This window comes from Periplaneta americana, chromosome 3 (assembly GCF_040183065.1).
Source record: "Periplaneta americana isolate PAMFEO1 chromosome 3, P.americana_PAMFEO1_priV1, whole genome shotgun sequence".
Lineage (NCBI taxonomy): Eukaryota > Metazoa > Arthropoda > Insecta > Blattodea > Blattidae > Periplaneta > Periplaneta americana.
This window is the reverse complement of record NC_091119.1, coordinates 206184-224872: the sequence shown is the minus strand read 5'-3', so window position 1 is coordinate 224872 and position 18689 is coordinate 206184. Positions and strand designations below refer to the sequence as shown.

Sequence of the window (18689 nt, the reverse complement as noted above, 5' to 3'; positions counted from 1 at the left end):
ATTAATAAATTCGGGGGTTATAAAGACAGTAAAAGTTAATTTAATATATTCTATTTATGAATTACATAATTGTGGTATTAATTTCGAAATAAAGCCAATTGTCTGCAATGACATTATTATTATATTCAATTTCAAACAAGTGACTGGCGTCATATTGATGTGTGAATTGTTTCGACTATCAATCGCATTGTTGTCTGCAGACTAGGCCTCGTGGAACGACACGCAACACTACATTATCTTATCAACTAGATATCCATATGGATTTGACAATGGACGATTAGTTACATTTTGTTACTCTTCTTAAAGGGTTCTGACCCTCACGAATGGCACTGTGTTGAAATAAATTCGTCTGTAGGTGACAATTATCTGTTGAAGCAACAACAAAATGACGCAACAGTGACATCTGCCATGATGTTCGAATGTCACAAGTTTTATGTCCTTTTTTGTACGCATATGTTATACCACAATGATATCTCAATTTTGTAACGTGTAAAGAAACAATTAGGTTTTGGAGTTGTCTCCTCATTGGCTGTGCCTCGCTCCAGCCTCGGTTGCTTTGTGCTGCTGGCGGATGTGACGTCTCAGAGTTCCCGACGCGGAGAAACATTTACCGCAGATATCACATTTGTATGGTTTTTCGCCCGTGTGCTGGCGTAAATGGATTTTGAGGCAGTTTGAAGTCAGCAAATATTTACCGCATACATCACACTTGAAGGGCTTCTCCACTGTGTGCACGCCGGAATGCACTTTGAGGTACTTCGATGCGGAGAAACACTTACCACACACATCGCACTTGAACGGCTTTTCGCCGCTATGCAGGCGTGCATGTTTCTTCATGCTCCCCATCACCGCGAAACATTTCCCACAGGACTCGCATGTAAATGGCTTCTCACCAGTGTGCTGACGAACGTGAAGCTTAAGGCTGTTCGATATTGCAAATTCTTTACCACAAAGATGACACGTGTATGGTTTTTCACCTGTGTGAATGCCTACATGCATTTTTAAATACCTCCAAGCTGAAAAACGTTTACCACACGTTGCGCACTTGAATGGCTTCTCGCCGGTGTGAAGATGCAAATGTCTCTTAAGGCTGCCAGATTCAGAGAAGCACTTTCCACACGTATTGCATTTGAAAGGTTTTTCGCCAGTGTGAGTGCGCAAATGTTTTCTGAGGTTTTGCGAAAACCGGAAACTCTTGCCACAGATGCCGCACTTGATTGTAGCGTCACGTACGCTATTAGAACGGCATGTGTTGGGTTTGTTTTTATTTGCAATCAAGTTGTCATAATTTTGGCAAGTTGATAAGTTTTCAGACGAAGTTGCTTGAGATGAGACCCGATCATCGGAATTTTCTTCATTGTTCTGACACTCTGCTACTTCCACAGGGCTGGTAACCTGCGATGGTTCATTGTTCAGCATTCCGTCAGTGCCACCTGGAACTCTGTCACGAAGGGTATGTTATCTGTACAGCAATATAAATAGTACTGTAATGGAATTGAAGGATGTTTACATGCTGTTAGGAGATGACGTAGATAGTAATGTGACGAATATTGTCAAAGCTGATTATAAAATTTGAAAAAGTTTTTCTTGCTTAAAAACATGAGATGCCTCGACCCGTCATTTTCGGAGTGTATTAATATTTCCAACGTGATTCGTGCTGCTACATTGAATACTTTTGCTGAAAGGAAAGTTTATCACCACGAAAGACGTGATTTCATATCCCAGTTTGACTCATTAAGTGGTTGGTTTATTAAGACTTTTCCCCTAATATATACGGAAGGTAAATGTCAGGTAATCCCATGGAAATTTCTAGGACTCATCTCAGTAAATGCCAGCTCTGTGTCGTTAATTCCTCCAAAGATAAACCAATTGGTTTCTTTGTATTGCTAATAATCAAACAGGAAATCAAAACATCGAAGGTTGGCCCAATCTTCTTCAGATGAACAAGGAAGGGACGAGAATGCGTTTTTACACATTGGAGTCACTACAAATAGCTAAGTTGGTGATGAAGATTTTGTACACATTAAATATAGCCACAATACCATTATTATATGTTATATTGATTTACTATACACCTGCAACTCTAGAAATTCACTTATAACTTAGAAATATATTAAACGTGAGTTTCCGGGTATCAATTTTAGGTCCAGTACTGTTTTTACTGTATATTGATTTAACCTATACTATATATAATTTATCCAGGTAATTTTATTTACATATTAATACAAATGTGATTATCTGAAGGAAAAAATACGTTAACTATATAAACATTTCCAGTACAGTGTTAAGGCTAATGAATGAATGGTACAATTCAGATAAACTACCATTTTGAGTTCGTAGAACCAGGGTAGTCCAACTCTAGGTTCGCCTACAATATCACGTTAATGCAAGTGATATAAAATAATCAAGAAGCACAAAGTTTCCCGGTTTGGAATTGGAAAATCACTTGAACCGGAAGACGCACATAGAATATATGACATTTAAATTGAGCTCTGCCTCTTACTCATCAGGATTCTTTTCTTCTATTCGCAATGTAAACTCACTTAAAATGAATCCTATCCATATTTCCATTCTGTAATGATAGCTGGATCGACATTCTGATCTGACTGATGGAAGCTTAACGTGTCTTTGTTTTATAAAAGGAAACCTAATTATGACGACAGGTGTGCATAAAGGACAGCTTGTGAAAATATCTTTTAGAATTTTGACACTACTGTGAAAGTGCATTCCTTCACAATACATTTATTATCAATCAGAACATTTATAATTTAATACGAGACACAAATCAGATCTCCATCTACCATCTATTATTCTGAGCCATTATAAAAGTAGAGTTCAGTATTGAATGCATTGCCCAATTATCTCCAAGTTTTCAACAGCCAAAGGAAAACATTCAGAACAGAATTAATAAAATCACTTCACATTGACAGTAAATTCAATAATCTGCTTTTTATGTATAACGTATTTGTCTTAATTCTTTTACTTGCTTCACATCTTAAAGCTACACTGCTGGGGTAAAATGTACAAAACACAGTAAGTTAAGTGAAATAGTTACAATACAACGCTTCATCCTTCCCACTGAAATACTCAACCAGTGATTACAGCTACAATCACTTCCTGGTGAAGGAGTTGATGAGTACTCACCTCTCGTCCTCCTCTGTCGTCACTTCCTGCTTCAAACTGCACTTCATTGCATCTACGTCACGGAACTCTTCCTGAGAAAGGAGGATAAGATTAAGGGGGAGCTGACACAATACACAACCTTCAGAATGTGTGCCTCACTTAATTGATATGCTGAATGTGTTGCTGTAGTTCTCACCCTCTGATTTGAAGCACTACAACATGCATACAGACTAGCATCTGCATATCACACGAGATCTACAAAGGAAACTAGTAAACTTGCATGATTTAAACCTTAAAAACAAATTACTTTTAATTATATAGTCCTACATAAAGGAGATCGACTTGTGTGTATTATTAATAACAGTCTTCGATTTATATAGAAGGATAAAGTTAATATTGTCCAAAGATTCATAACGCCTCGCTTAGACCTGGATCCCTACACATTTCAAAACATCGTAAGGGTTAGCATAGGCAGTTCCTCTTTAGATCTAGCAATAATTATGATCAGATCCTCAGTATTGTCTTTATCTTTAAAGGAATTATTCCATTAAATGCCATTGTTAGAAGATTTCTTTGATCACAATATCACATGACTCAGTATTGTTTTCCTCTGCTGTTGTTGGTGTTGGTTCTGATAACAATTCTCCCTCAGAATATTTTATAATCATTATATCGAAAGTTATTATAGCTTCGTAGAATTTTGGAGGAGTGTTTTCGTTTTGTACAGTTTTTCATAGTTTATCTCAATATATATTATCGTAAGCCTAAAACAGTTAATAACATGGTATATACCGCCAAATATAAACTTCTTATTTTTCCAAAACAGCGTAAGTGTTTTTCTAGTTGGTTATTTAACGGCGCTGTATCAAGTACTAGGTTACTTTGCATCAACAGAATTGGTGATAGGGAGATAGTATCTAGCACGATGAAGATGAAGATGAGGAGACCCATCATTACCAAACATTCGCCTTATAGTTGGAAAAAACCTCGGAAAAAGCCCAAACGGGAATCTAACCTACGCCCGCGAACATTCCCGGGTCGGCAGGCAAACACGCCACCTGCTGGCTGCATGGGTGGTGCTCGGTCCTTTTCTGAGTAAACAGTTTTCCCTCGCCCAAGGAAATTTCACTGTAGACTTCAAATCTGTTTCTGAATATGATGGGATGTATTTTTGATGCCGCAGATAATAATATTATTCGTATTTAATAATTAGTTTTTAGAACCTTTGCAATAATAATTGTAAAGAAACTTGTCCAATTACCGTTTCACTTAATAATTGCATTTGCACCTCGCAAATTCTTTTTGTGCCGATAGTGTCTTTAAAGTTGTCATATATATTTCTGTGTAAACAGCCATAGAATATGATCTTAATATCGAATTCCTTGATTACATAAATATAAAGGTAACAGTAACTTTTTACAAACTTAAAAATGAAAACATGTAGCATACTTGAATTTTAGGTAATTTTTTTAACAGCAGAAGAATTAAATAAGAATGTACTGAGACTATTAGAGAATCTACAACAGAGTAAAGGGCCTTGACAGTGAAATTCCATAAAGAAGATGCATGTAGCGAAAAAAGAACATTTAAATATCACTGAAAAATGAACCCAGCACAACAGATAGAGTAGTGAAATGCACTAACTTGATCATTACATCCCACAGGAAAGATGGTAGTTTCTGTAGATTCTTCAGTTTTCACGTCCCACTTAAGATAACAGCTGGGATCCACACGCTCCACTTCAGTTTTCACCTCCGATTTAAGATAACAGCTGGGGTCCACAGGCTCCACTTTTATCCGAGCAATGTGCGGATTCCACAAACTGATTTCCTGAAGAAAATAAGAATGTCACACATGCACGTTTAGTGCAATTGGTTACGTGTTATAACATATGCGAGGGGGAAATAAAATAGTTGCACAATAAGTCGGAAAGAAATTGAAAAAGGCTACATCTTTCTCCTGAATGTGGAAATCAAAATAGCCAACATAGCGATCTGATATGGGAAATCAACGATTCGTAAATACTACCTTCCTCTGTGCTTCCTAGGAAAACGTTTATAGTGACAAATGTTAAGAGAGTAAAGTTATTTGATATTCTTAATATGTTCAGAGGAAATAATTGAATAAAATCTAACATTTGACATTTCTTTCTTCTCCAGATTTTTTTAATATATATATTTCTGTTGTACCAGTATTTAAAGTCAAGTTGACATGATTTTTTATTGACGTCTCAAAATGAACAGCAGTCATGCGACCCAAAATAAATCTAAAAAATAGAGACATTAAAGAATATTAATCATGAATAACCGTTTGTTTTATGGTAGAAAAATTCAAATATCTTGGAGCAACAGTAACAAATACAAATGACACTTGGGAGGAAATTAAACGCAGAATAAATATGGGAAATGCCTGCTCTTATTCGGATGACGAGCTTTTGTCTTGAGACAGGAACAGACACTAAGGCTGTTTGAGAATCATGTGCTTAGGAAAATATTTGGGACTAAGAGGGATGATGTTACAGCAGAATAGAGAAAGTTACACAACGCAAAACTGCACGGATTGTATTCTTCACCTGACATAATTAGGAACATGAAATCCAGACGTATGAGATGGGCAGGACACATAGCAGATATGGGAGAATCCAGAAATGCATATATAGTGTTAGTTGGGAGACCAGAAGGAAAAAGACCTTTGGGGAGACCGAGACGTGGATGGGAGGACAATATTAAAATGAATTTGAGGGAGGTGAAATATGATGATAGGCACTGGATTAAACTTGCTCAGGATAGCGACTGATTCTGAGCTTATGTGAGGGCAGCAATGAACCTCCAGGTTCTTTAAAAGCCATTTGTAAGTAAGTAGGTACCGATATAATCTTTTAACTCACGGCAGTCATTTGTTATAAAAGTTGTAACGTTGTTATGGCTCAAGTCCATATCAATGAAACAGAATTATAGATTTAAAAATTATAAAAGTAGTAACTTTGTTAATTTTCTGTAACAAAATAAACAAATTTCTATTGTATTCTCATTAGTTTTCTAATTCTTACTACAAAAAAAAAAAGCCTTGCAACATTTTTCCCTAAAATGAACAGGGGAGAAAGTATTTGAGAAAAAATAATTTCCCATGATAAATCCCTCTCACTTCCATTTCCACAGCGTGCCTTCAGAAGCGTTGACCTGCAATTGTACACAAAACATAATTAGTATATTTACTGCATTAAAATACAGTTAACCCACCTCTGACAAAGGCTTTCTTTCTTGTATATCTGTGTTGTCATTTGTTTCTATAGCTAGTGGGTCCACGTCAGGTTCTGCCTTGATTAAATCCATGACGACTGAAACAAATAATATGAAACCTGAGAAATGTTTATTCTGTGTGTCAAGAATACATAATTGCTCAATTGAATTAATAATAATGATCTTCGATTTGGTGAGCTGGTCATTATTATGTCTTATGTTATGCCGTACATGATTATTTCATGTCTCAATTCTTAACACAATTCCACAGAAAGCTACATTATGGTCGTTGACAAGCGCCCTGCTGCGATATAATATGCCTATCAGAAATCAATGACGTATGCTAGACAGTAAAGTCGCAAATATTCATATTTATTGCCGCTTTAAAATAACAATTAAATATTAAATATTAAATTGAATGTTGTAGGTTTCAAATAATGTTCTTTTATGAAGAAAATAATTTTCATGTACTCGCCCGACAAAAGAATGAATATAATGTAGTTATGTCATGTGATATGCGATAGCACCGTAATTAGGCGTGCAGATGTGAATGTTGGCAAACACTGCGTTTCTTATTACACAGAAACTCTACATGGTCCGACATGTACGATCTGCAAACGACGCGCTACATCACTTTGTGTGACGTAGGCCTACTTGGTTAATCACATCGAAGATTATATTGAGTTTTATTTATTTTGTCATTCTTATACTCACTGAATCACAACATATCGTACTCTCTGGAACAAGATCGTAAACTACTAAAAGTATAGGCTAATAATAAAAGGAGAACTGCGCAAATTCGTGCGAAGTAGTTTGAGTTCTTGCTTCTGGTCAAACGTCTTCCCTATAAAACACTAAATAAAGAATCGTGAAGAATCAAATAGGCTGCAACGGAATTCTGACATGAGAGGTAAGAAGCTAATGTTTTCTTTTGTGTCAGTTTTCTCAAATTATTTTAATTCTCTAACAAGCTTCAATTATTACAGAAGTAGAGTATAGTAATTGTGCTTAGGTTCCACCTACCTTACTTTCTTTTCCTCCTTTTAAAAATTCGTAATAGGCCTAGGCCTAATCCTTTTGATTAGTGTGTAATATTTCCGTCATACCCGAAAACTAACCTTAAATCAAAATAGCCTAATTTGAATAAAGTACAGCAATGAGAAGTAATGAGAATTTGATACGTATGTACAGTAGGATACCGTATACGAAGCAGAAAAGGTCATTCGTAATAATTCATGAAGGGACGGAGACGAAACGTAGTATGCTACTCATAGGACCAGAGCAGGTGGCACTTATTTTTTGAATAATGGTGTATGTAATTGAGATCCTCATTGTTCTCATAGAATTGACGGTACACTAGAGGCAAAAAGGCACCATCGCATCGGAACTGTATTTTGTATTAGGTGACAGAAGAGGTCCATTTATTGGAGTTACTTCTGCATGTCTTACATCTAATTGAGCCACATTGTTTTCAGAACCACATTCTTTACGGTCCTCAGCTTCTTATAAATCGGTTTGCTGGTAATTCAGATCTAACCTAAATGTTGGAACATGTACAAAATGGTATAATGTTAAGAATATGGTCAACAATTTTGAAAGCAGATGCCATATTTGATGGAAGTAGTTAACGAGTTTTGCTGCGTCTTCCATTTGAGGGATGTGAGAGGACAATTTTTCTTTTATACTTTTCTCTTTTACATTATCTCGAAATCCGTTTCTCATGATACAAAAAAATAACTACTGACTAAGAATTTTTGTGTGACTTCTTTAAAACCCACTGCATTGACGAGAAAAAATACTCTTCTGTTTCAATTCTGGCGCCTTATTGACGTGCCTGATCCGAGGAAGCAGTGATGGTGGAGTGCCCATTATTAATTATATCTATCTTAGACTCATACTGTCCATTTCTAAACAGAAACGAAAATAAAACATTGAAGCAACATAACTGTAGTTTCATTCCAGAATGGGGTGACTTAGTTTGCGTGCTGCGTATTCCTGATACAGAGCAAATAATTTTTGCTGCAGTTTTTCCTCAACCCTACGAGTGAATTGTAACTCAGGGCATTTGGTGTTTCGGGGGAATTATGACCGTCGTCACTGCTGTGGCTGTAATTACTTCCCGAGCAATGTCTATGTCCAATGATCATTCCTATCAAGAATTATTTCAAGATGACTTCACTGAACGAAACAGTGATTGTCTGCTTACAGTGTAATTCATATAAATAACAGATATGCAGATCTTCCAGTGCTGTGTGTTGCAGCACATTCCATAAAATACACGGTTCAGCAGTGATTGCAGAGGTACTTGTGAATGGTCTATGTCAGTGTAATAGATTGATGTGAGCCAGGCCTGTCCAAAAATTTCACTGAGTAGATTGCAAAATTTAAAAACAGTAATGATTTCTCCAAAGGACTTTTCTGGCATTTTATTTATTATGCAGCTAAATCAACACATCTCCACTGCAGAAGCAGGTTCCAGTACAAATTTTTTAAATAGTACCAGTACTACCAGCACAAGAAACTATTTTCCCCACTCTCTGATTTCTTCACTACAACTATTGGCCTTATTGGACAGCCCCTAACCTGAAGTGTTTAAGAGTTGTCACTTGTGTAGAGACAGTGGTGTAAATGTGAAATGTTGTATCGGGAACGAAATGGCATAGAAGTGATTTCTTTACGCAGTGCTAGCTAAAGTGGTAGCAACTAGAGCCGCACACTGTGGCGCCGTGATCTGCAGGGGCTGACAGTTCCCTCCAGTCTTCAAGGGAATAAAATATTTTCCTCATTCAATTTCGAACAGTGTATGGGACTGGTTACCACCCAGAATTGTGATAAATTTGGGGAACTAAATTCGGTTTTGCAAGCCAGGTATAACGGCTGAAGGAGGATCATCGTGCTAACCACATGAACGTTCATCTCGGTTGAGGCATGTGGACGTGCAACCAGAAGCTGGTTGGTAGGTGTTGGCTTGCTTCATATTATTTTAGATAGCAAAAGACGACCAACTATAAACAAGAGTCACCAGCGTGGATCAGTCGGCTAAGGCGCTTGCCTGCTGAACCGGAGTTCCGCTCGGGCGTGGGTTCGATTGCCGCGTGGGCTGATTACCTGGTAGGGTTTTTTCCGAAATTTTCCCCAACTGTAAGGCGAATGTGAGGTACTCTATGGATAATACTAGACAGCGTCGTTAAATAATCAACTAAAAAAACACCAAGAGGTGTTGGAAAAGGTTAAGTAATTACGAAATTTATTTTCATTTAGGCCTATAGGAGTTTCTAATTAAGATTGGCACGTGGACCACTAATGTAACAACGCTAGAAGTATTAAATTCTGCAATTCAAATATTGGAATAGGTTACGAAATTTAGCCACTTCGCATTTTAGCTACTTCGACTAGCAGATAGCTGGGAGTTCTATTGATCACTGCAACAGGATTAATAGATGTACACGAATACAATGTTGCCAGGATTTAGTATTAGTATGGTTCTACACGATCATTCTAAACAAACAAAAGACTGTATGTTCTAATGTTCCGAAATTGTACCGTATTTTAATGCTCCTTCCATAATTTCGTACCTACCGCAGAAACGTGTCTTTTTTTCTTCTTCTTCCTTCTTCCTCTGTCTCCTCTTGGTGACATTGCATTGCGATTTGAAACGCCTCTTTTCAGAGGGATAATTGATCTATTTATTTCTACAAGACCTGCAAAGCGTCAGTTAGTTTTGATCCACGAGCAACAATTTGTTATATTTTCAGATGTTACTTAGCCCCTTTCCTATCATTGGATATCCGCGCCCCTCCTCAGATTCTTGAAGGTTTCGTTTTTGTTATATTATATTTGACACATGGGCGGTTTTACCAATTTCTCTTAGTATGAGAGTCTAATTGTACGCATTTATCTGTCTTCTAATAGACACACACAGAGCTGGCTGTTTGTAAGTTAAATCATTGCCGTGGAGCTGCCCGAAGCAAGAGTAATTAGTTGATTTTTTTTATTAATTACAAATGTGAAGAAATTCTAATCTCATTGAACCATCGTGAATATCTTATTCAACCATGTGCAGCGTATTTCTTAAGTGAATGATTGTAAAAATCATTATCAGTAGTTATCCAAGTCATTAACGTGGCAACGCTGCAACAGTTAGGTTAAGATGTAATTAAATACCATCGGAATTGATTCACGCAAAGTTTCATTTCTTGTGTGTCATCGACGGTTGATAATGGAAGGTAATCACTTTCTATTTATTTAATATTTCCATAATATTTTTATTTTTCTTATAATTACTAACAAATATAAGATTGTTTTTCTGAATTCTGTAGCCCTATTAGCTACATAGCCTTTAGGGTAGGTTACCTTTATGAGATTACTAATGGCGATCCATGCCGTTTGTAACAAGCACCGGTACTGGTAAGTGATCAATAAATAACGTAATAAATCATTAATATCTCACGCAGTAGCACATAATCGAAGAAATAACTGCAGCCGAAAAGGCATAGCACAAGTACCTTAGTACGTGGTTACATAGCCTATTTGTATGAATAAAGAATGGCTCAAACAATAAATAAATATATGAGTGACTTGACTGTTAAGTTAATAGTGCATTCTATTTTTAGATGCTCTCAAAACAGAAACCGATGTCAATAAACCAGCCCCACAGATGGACGACATAAATGAAGACGTTAGACATCACGTAGAAACTGTAAGTGATCCATATTGTGTGTGCATAATAATATTTTGTCTATACATTCTGACACATAATTTACTTGTTTATGGTATTTTTTGATGCGCAGGAAGGTAATTTCTTCAGGGTTAACGTGTCTGAGATCAAGGTGGAACCTTCCGACTCCAGCGGTGATGATGAGCCAGACATCAAATCTGAAGACAGTGAAGATTCCAATTCATGTTCTGGATCAAAGTCTGAAGTTCAGGTCAGTTCTGAGTCCTGACTTGCTTTACTAAACTATTGCGTGGATTTTGTTGATATTCAGTATCTACGAGTCAATTTATCAGGGAATGATGTACATGAAATATAATAATTTTAGTACTAGTCTGTCTGTATACAGCGATTTCTACTAAACTATTGGATGGATTTTGTTCATATTCAGTATCTACGAGTCAATTTATCAGGGAATGATGTACATGAAATATAATAATTTTAGTACTAGTCTGTCTGTGTACAGCGATTTCTACTAAACTATTGGACGGATTTTGTTCATATTCAGTATCTACGAGTCAATTTATCAAAGAATGATGTACATGAAATATATTAATTTTAGAAGTAGTCTGTCTGTGTAGAGCGATTTCTACTAAACTATTGGACGGATTTTGTTCATATTCAGTATCTACGAGTCAATTTATCAGGGAATGATGTACATGAAATATAATAATTTTAGTACTACTCTGTCTGTGTACAGCGATTTCTACTAAACTATTGGACGGATTTTGTTCATATTCAGTATCTACGAGTCAATTTATCAGGGAATGGTGTACATGAAATATATTAATTTTAGAAGTAGTCTGTGTAGAGCGATTTCTACTAAACTATTGGACGGATTTTGTTCATATTCAGTATCTACGAGTCAGTTTATCCCGAAATGATGTAATTTAAATATAATATTTTTCAGTAAAAGGTTTAATAGTTTTTATCTGAAATAAAAAACAGAAAATTGTGATAAATTAAAAATCTATTTATGCCTAAGCAAATTGTTTTTAAATTTGTGTCGTGCATATAAGTGAAGTGAGCTGACCAGAATGTTTTTCGGAGAAATTAATCATAATATGCAGAATTCTTCCTGCTTTTGTTTGAAAATATTTTATTGCCAAAGAGTTGTGTAGCCTACTGTCCGAAGACAGGTTTGAACCTCATAGTTGCTACCAATAAGGAACCACTCATGAGGCAACTAAGCCAAGAGGTGGCCTCCATTGCATACATCGCTGACTAGTAACATATTACACTAATCAGACTTAAGATGCATACAAACATTTGTTCTTTCTTTGACACATATCGTCAAGCGAGATGTACTGCCTGATAATAGATACAGGCTTATCAATCAAAGCGTCTCCACACTAAATGTTCAAGTCGCTCTTCTCTCTGTTTTGATCCGTGCCGAGCAGTCATGGCATCTTGTTTTCTGTAGGAACGGTCGTGGAATGCGGGCGCAGTGAAACAAGAGCAGTTGCAAACCTCGACAGAGCAAGATGGTGACTGGACTGAGAGGTAAGTGTAAATATTTTGCGAGGTACCTTCATGAAAGTGTACTCCTTGACTGTATTAGTATTAGTATTTATTTATTTAACTTGGTGGAGATAAGGCCGTCAGGCCTTCTCTGCCCCTCTTCCAGGAGATTCCAGCTACAATATGAACAATAAAATTACAATTAGTATTAAATTTATAATTACAATTACAAATAACATTACAATTAGTATTAAATTTACAATTACAATAAAATCAAAGTACTAAAAGATTACCTGAATAATTAAAGCTAGATAATTTATCATAGAGAAACAAAGAATATTTTATATTACTGAATTACAAATTAAATCTAGAATAACAAAATTGTATAGTGATGAAATTACTGAATATTGAAATATTTTGTGATAGATTAAAGAAACTATTTATAAGAAATCAATTACTGACCAAGTGCCTAGTAAGTTTTCGTTTGAATTCAATTTTATTTCGACAGTCCCTGATGCTAGCAGGTAGCGAATTCCAGAGTCTTGGCAGGGCTATTGTGAAAGAAGATGAGTATGAGGAGGAGCGATGGGATGGTATTGTTAGTATTGTTTCATGACGAGAGCGTGTGTTCAGATTATGGTGGGAAGAAAGGTAAGTGAAGCGAGACGACAGGTACGAAGGAATAGAAGAGTTCAAGATTTCGAAGAGAAGGAGAAGTGAATGTAAATTTCTTTTCTTATCTAGTTTAAGCCAACCTATTGCTTCCAGGTATGGGGTAATATGATCATATTTACGAACATTGCTTACAAAACGTACACACAAATTATGAGCACGTTGAAGTTTCGTTATGTTGTCGCTGGAGAGGTCAGTCAGTAAAATGTCCGCATAGTCGAAATAGGGAAATACAAGCGTCTGCACAAGGGACTTTTTTAAGCAAGAGGGGAGATGAACATTTATCCTTTTTAGCACATGGATAATAGAATATACTTTTCTGCAGGTTTCTGTGATTTGCATGTCCCAGTTGAGATTATTATCCATGTGAATGCCAAGATTTTTTACCGAAGAACTGAAAGGGATATGCACTGTACTTACTTTAACGGGGGAAATGTCGAGGTGCTTTACAGCGTGTCTTTCCAGGATTGATTTTAAGACGGAGTTTCTTTGACCATGTCACAATCGAGTCAATGTCTTCGTTCAATTTATCTATAGCGTCATTTACTCAGTCTAAGCGGGAAGAGATGTAGCATTGTCAGAAAAATGTCGGATCTTTCGTCCTTGACGGCAGCTTATATTCTCACTTTCATCCTTTTGAAATCTTTCTCTACTCCAGCAAAGCTCTGTCTCCCATGTCTGAAGTTTTCTCGTCGTCTTTTTGGATTTCCGGGAATTATTTTCTCGACACAGCTGCGGTCGAGGTGGACTCCGCCAAGTTGGGATGCAATGGTGACTCTCGTGGTTTTGTTTTCGAATATTTATCAACTTATTTCCATGCACCCCTTTTCGTTCATTCTTCTTTTCCATCGCTATCATTCTCTTTTCAGACCACCACTAGATGTCAACGGTTCGGACATATGCATGTGCAAAGTGTGGCATTGGAGACCATGGGGATTCCCCATGCCCCAACGCCGGGCACTGCGTGAATTGTGATGGGTACCGTAGTTTGATGCGAATTCCAAATTTCTGGTAGAGAAGGCACTACAAGAGCTCTAAGTCAGAGATAATAATACCCTTTCTTAGGCACACACACAGTGTTTTGATCTAGAAAAGATAACGATAAGAGGGAATCGACTCAAACGCCACCCCTGTGGAGTGAATTGAGACCGCAACCTAGACGGTATGTGACCCTGGCACTCAGGCGACAGCTGTGACCTCGATAGCAGGCCACATATTCCCAAAAAGAAAAATCGTTGCTGTGACGTCATAAGCAGACGTCTCACTCCTCTTTCGGGAGAGAAATCAAGATCACGCTCTCGATGAAGATCACGATCAGGAGTGCGACCAACCGCGAGTCGCCACAGTGGAAGACTAGGCATCGCATTCCAATCATAGAGAAGATCCCCTGTGATTTAGTCCTTACGATGACTGAAATTGTTCACTGGAATGTGAACGGTCTACGCAGCAGATATACAGACCTACAACAGTGGATGTATCATGAGAACCCTACGTCTTCAGGAGACACACCTGCGACCTGAAATCTCCTTGAATATCTCGTGATGCTGTGTACGATCACCTTGCCACTATCGTGCCCTCCTACTCCACCGAAGTATCATGAATATTACCACTCCACATCACTGCATAACTCCACCTACCCTCATTTTTCTCCCTTGTAATATATTTGTATTGGGATACACACTTCACTGCTTTGCTTGGCTTCTGTATTCACATGTGCACGGGACCTACTCTTGTTTGCTGCGTCACTCACTAGGGAGCTCTGACGTGGCATGTCGCTCCTTGACGATGACTGGCCTTTGTTGATAACGCATTCCTGTACTTCGTGTTTTAATGTGACAATGTTTTATAGTTTGTACTACCATTCAACTTATTGTATTGTTTGTGTAATAATTTTAGATATGGTCGTAAATAGCCATAGTAGCTGACGCGCCTAACTTGACACAGCTTGTGCCTGCTGCCTCAGAGTGCTGTGTCTGAGAATACTGGACTCATAACCCTGTGGCTCAGGTTCGATCTCTGGCATAACCCCCAGTTTATGACTTGTGATGGACATTTCCGTGACACATGTAAGACAGGGGTTTTCTCTGGGAGCTCCGGTTCCCTTGTGGCATCGCAAAAAAATCTCAATCATCTCATGTCATCGTGGGTATAGGGTAGACCAGCCACCTGGGCGCACCCTGGGCTAAGTTGGTCCACATAGTTGACTTCATATGAGTGAATTACGAACTGTCAAGTAAAAAGTACCGGAAAGCTATAATTGAAAAGTAATAATAATTAGTGTCTGAGTTTAGAGTTCATCTGCTCCTATTCTGCGACAGCTCCAAAAATGTGATAATAAGTTGCTCTCTGCACAGTCCATATGTTATGGTACAATTTCAATGTAGGATTATTTTACTTAAAGTCGTTTGTAAGTTTACGTAGTCACAACTGGTTGAATCTCCAATGCTGCTCACAACATGAATCTCACGTCTGCTGTTGTTATTTTTCTTTCATCACACTTCTGAGGGGCCCAACGAAGGTCTCAAAACTCAGTAGATTATAACTAAATATGTGTCGAAATTATAGATGTTTTTAGAATTCGTTGGTACTTAACATGTGTTCTTTCTAAAACTGTATATCCCAAGTATACTCTGCTTGGTATTCGGTCAGTACCAGGAAAACCCATTGCCATGCCTTCCTGACGCTATTTCATGAAATATTTCTCTACGTCTTATATAATTGCTCAAAGAATTTTGTAAATCGTCTTCAGATGTAGTTGTAATGATATATAATCGATAAGAATGAATGTGTGGAAATGCGAACTCCTATTTACAGTCATACAGCCATGCCATATTTTTCTAAATTTTCTAAGAATTATAAGATTCGTACAAATAATAAAAACGGATGAATGTCCGCAGCCTTGCTTCATACCTGTTTTGCTTGTAATTATTTTTGAATCTGACATTTTATTCCAGCTCTTGTCGAAATCAGATTCGTCTTGCACACATTATATTATTAGATATAATTTGTTGTGAAGATCCATGGCACTACAGCCCTTTGCAGAGCCAAGACCGACCAGCCGGCTGCTGGCCTCGCGTCCACATGCCGAAGCAGAGGTGGACGATCATCCAACCAGAATGAAGGTATCGTGTGGTTAGCACGATGATCCCCCTAGCCGTTATAGCTGGTTTGCGAAACCGAATTTTCGCTACCTATCGTAGCTCCCAAAGTGCATCACGAAGCTGGGTGAGCACTGGTCCTATACACTGAGAAAATTTCTTCCCCCATGAGGACTCGAACCAGCGCGAATTCCGTAATGCGAGTCCTAGGCAGTATGCCTTAGACCATGACGACACGGCGCGGGAACAAATGGCAAATACATAGTAAAATATTACGATTCATCCGGTCGAAATATTTCTCTGTATGTACAAAAGATGGCCTGCAGTTTTTTCTTTATTTGCAGGCGAGTTGACGAGAGGGAAGCAAATGAAGCGTCCAAAATATCGAGTCCAGACGTGTGTGACAACGACGGCTTGATATCGGGGTACATTGGCGAGGACTTGGTTGCGCAGAAAACTGTAGGAAGGCGAAGATCAGGCAGGAAATGCCACAAATGCGATGTTTGTGGTAAGATTTTTCCTCAGCCCTGTGCCCTGCGCAGACACCAAACAACTCACACGGGCGAGAAATCCCACTATTGCAAAACCTGCGATAAGAGGTTCGCGCAACTGGGATCCCTGCGCAGACACCAGGTGTCGCACACGGGCCAGAAACCTTTCAAGTGCGACTTCTGCAACAAGAACTTCACGCGCAGCACGCATCTGGCCAGACACGAATTGATCCACACCGGCGAGAGGCCTTACCAGTGCGACTACTGCGGCAAGAGCTTCATACAGCGCATCTCTCTGAGGTGTCACATGTCCAGCCACACCGGCGAGCGGCCGTACCAGTGCAGCTCCTGCCACAAGACCTTCGTGCAGCGGACAGTCTTGAGGAGGCACGAGCTGATCCACACCGGCGAGAAGGCCTTCCAGTGCAGCATCTGCGGCAAGAGCTTCACCCAGCCCTACTCCCTCAGAAGGCACGAGGCGACTCACCCACCGTTGTCAACTTGAAGTAATCATTGTGGACAGTCTTTTCTTTACATGTGAACCAAAGCGCTAGATGCATCATGATACTTCCACTTGACTATGCTAAGGGTTGCTGCGTATACACATTTCCCTGGAATAGTCCCGTCCGCATTTCTTGAACGAGTGCAGTGATGTGAAGAGAAGATTTGAGACATGCCTCAGTGCTGTCTATAGTCCGTGACTTAGTGGCCCTGAATCATCTGTTAGAGTATTTGTCGTCAATGAATTTGTGGAAGCGAACATTTGCCATAGGATTACATGACATTTGCCCCACATTTGGGAAAAACCCAAGCTGGAACCGAACCTATGCCAGAGCACAACTCTGGTTCAGAAAGTAAACCACCAGATTCTATAAGCAAGAAAACGGGCGAACCGCGAGAAAACCAGCGATTCTGTCAGCCACTAGCGTCACTATGGTATGTTCCGGGACTCGAACCCCGTCCTAACTACGTGTCAATACGATGGTTTGGCTATGCAGCTAGCATATGGATTAGGACAGCTGAATCCTGCAAGACTCCAGCTGACTTTCATGGGTGCGTAACCTTTCCAATGGAAGTTTTGTGATAGTGCTTGGACAGTAACTGTGCCCGTAATGCTGTTTAAGACTTTCAAACGTCAGGAAACAGATAATCATTTCCGATCGCGTACGAATACATTTGACAGTACATAGCCAGTCTCGCAAGTGTGAACAATGATATGGAACACATTGAGTTCACAACAGAGAAGCTGTGAGTAAATCTAGTGATGTATTTATAGAACAATATTATCTCATACTTCACCAATCAATTCACTGCAGTGAAAACCAACAGAAATTTTAATTGTTTTTCTAACTGAGATTTGTGTAGGAACTTAATCATATGAGACAAATATAATGGAAATCCTGTAGTGAATTATTACGTGAACTATTTCGTGGCTGCATATTATTACCGGATGGTCCAATTCTTGTCTAAACGTCAAAGTTTTTTAACCTTTTTTTTCCCCAGTATTATATTGCAGTATTAAATGACAGGCGATCAAACTTCAATTGTAAGTTTTTTTTAAGAGATTTGATTTATATTAAATCTGCAACTGCCTAGCAGTACCTTCCGAGAGATGTTGTCTGGCTCTGGCCTTCACATGAGCGGAATTTCTTACCCTGTCTGTACTTGAAGCAATGCGTCATATGCATCGTAGACATGAGGTGAAGAGATTTAAAAGTTTGAAGAATTTCAAATTTGTATGTCATTCAATTCCAAGCACAAAATAAATGTTTGTTTCACATTGCCCATTTCGTGTAACATGAATTGCAGTCACTCCATGCATATCACTGCTGTGTCGTCTGCTTCCCATCGTAGCAACTGCATCGCCTGAACTGACTGCAGCTCTGACATA

The 18689-nt window shown here is 38.4% G+C and overlaps 2 protein-coding genes across 5 annotated transcripts; one reads left to right on the top strand and one right to left on the bottom strand.

Moving 5' to 3' along the window:
• Window positions 1–193: 193 nt before the first annotated feature.
• Window positions 194–9771, bottom strand: LOC138695723 (zinc finger protein 664-like). 3 transcript variants are annotated; one of them, XM_069819851.1, is made up of 5 exons: window positions 9471–9771; window positions 6363–6460; window positions 4768–4953; window positions 3145–3215; window positions 194–1441 (listed from the first exon to the last, which is right to left on the bottom strand). In XM_069819851.1, the coding sequence occupies exons 2-5, from the start codon at window positions 6453–6455 to the stop codon at window positions 523–525; spliced, it is 1269 nt and encodes a 422-aa protein (XP_069675952.1). In that variant the 5' UTR covers window positions 6456–6460; window positions 9471–9771; the 3' UTR covers window positions 194–522. The 3 variants fall into 3 exon arrangements, with proteins under 3 accessions (XP_069675952.1, XP_069675951.1, XP_069675949.1); XM_069819850.1 differs by having other exon boundaries at window positions 7386–9646; XM_069819848.1 differs by lacking the exon at window positions 9471–9771 and adding an exon at window positions 7077–7206.
• LOC138695726 (gastrula zinc finger protein XlCGF64.1-like) lies at window positions 7129–18585 on the top strand. Of its 2 annotated transcripts, none has more exons than XM_069819858.1 (5): window positions 7129–7272; window positions 10976–11061; window positions 11153–11290; window positions 12500–12579; window positions 16652–18585. In XM_069819858.1, exons 1-5 carry the CDS (start codon window positions 7266–7268, stop codon window positions 17301–17303), a joined length of 963 nt encoding a protein of 320 aa, XP_069675959.1. In that variant the 5' UTR covers window positions 7129–7265; the 3' UTR covers window positions 17304–18585. The 2 variants fall into 2 exon arrangements, with proteins under 2 accessions (XP_069675959.1, XP_069675958.1); XM_069819857.1 differs by lacking the exon at window positions 7129–7272 and adding an exon at window positions 10083–10588.
• Window positions 18586–18689: the final 104 nt, after the last annotated feature.

Bases quoted from the DNA above. Each gene is read 5' to 3' on its own strand.
- LOC138695726 (XM_069819858.1), top strand. The intron at 11,291-12,499 runs GTCAGTTCTGAG...TGTTTTCTGTAG, and splicing joins GATCAAAGTCTGAAGTTCAG to GAACGGTCGTGGAATGCGGG. The intron at 12,580-16,651 runs GTAAGTGTAAAT...CTTTATTTGCAG, and splicing joins GATGGTGACTGGACTGAGAG to GCGAGTTGACGAGAGGGAAG.
- LOC138695723 (XM_069819851.1), bottom strand. From the start codon at position 6,455: ATGGATTTAATCAAGGCAGAACCTGACGTGGACCCACTAGCTATAGAA. The intron at 4,954-6,362 runs GTGGGTTAACTG...TATTTTCTTCAG, and splicing joins AAAGAAAGCCTTTGTCAGAG to GAAATCAGTTTGTGGAATCC. The intron at 1,442-3,144 runs GTGAGTACTCAT...CCTTCGTGACAG, and splicing joins ACGACAGAGGAGGACGAGAG to AGTTCCAGGTGGCACTGACG.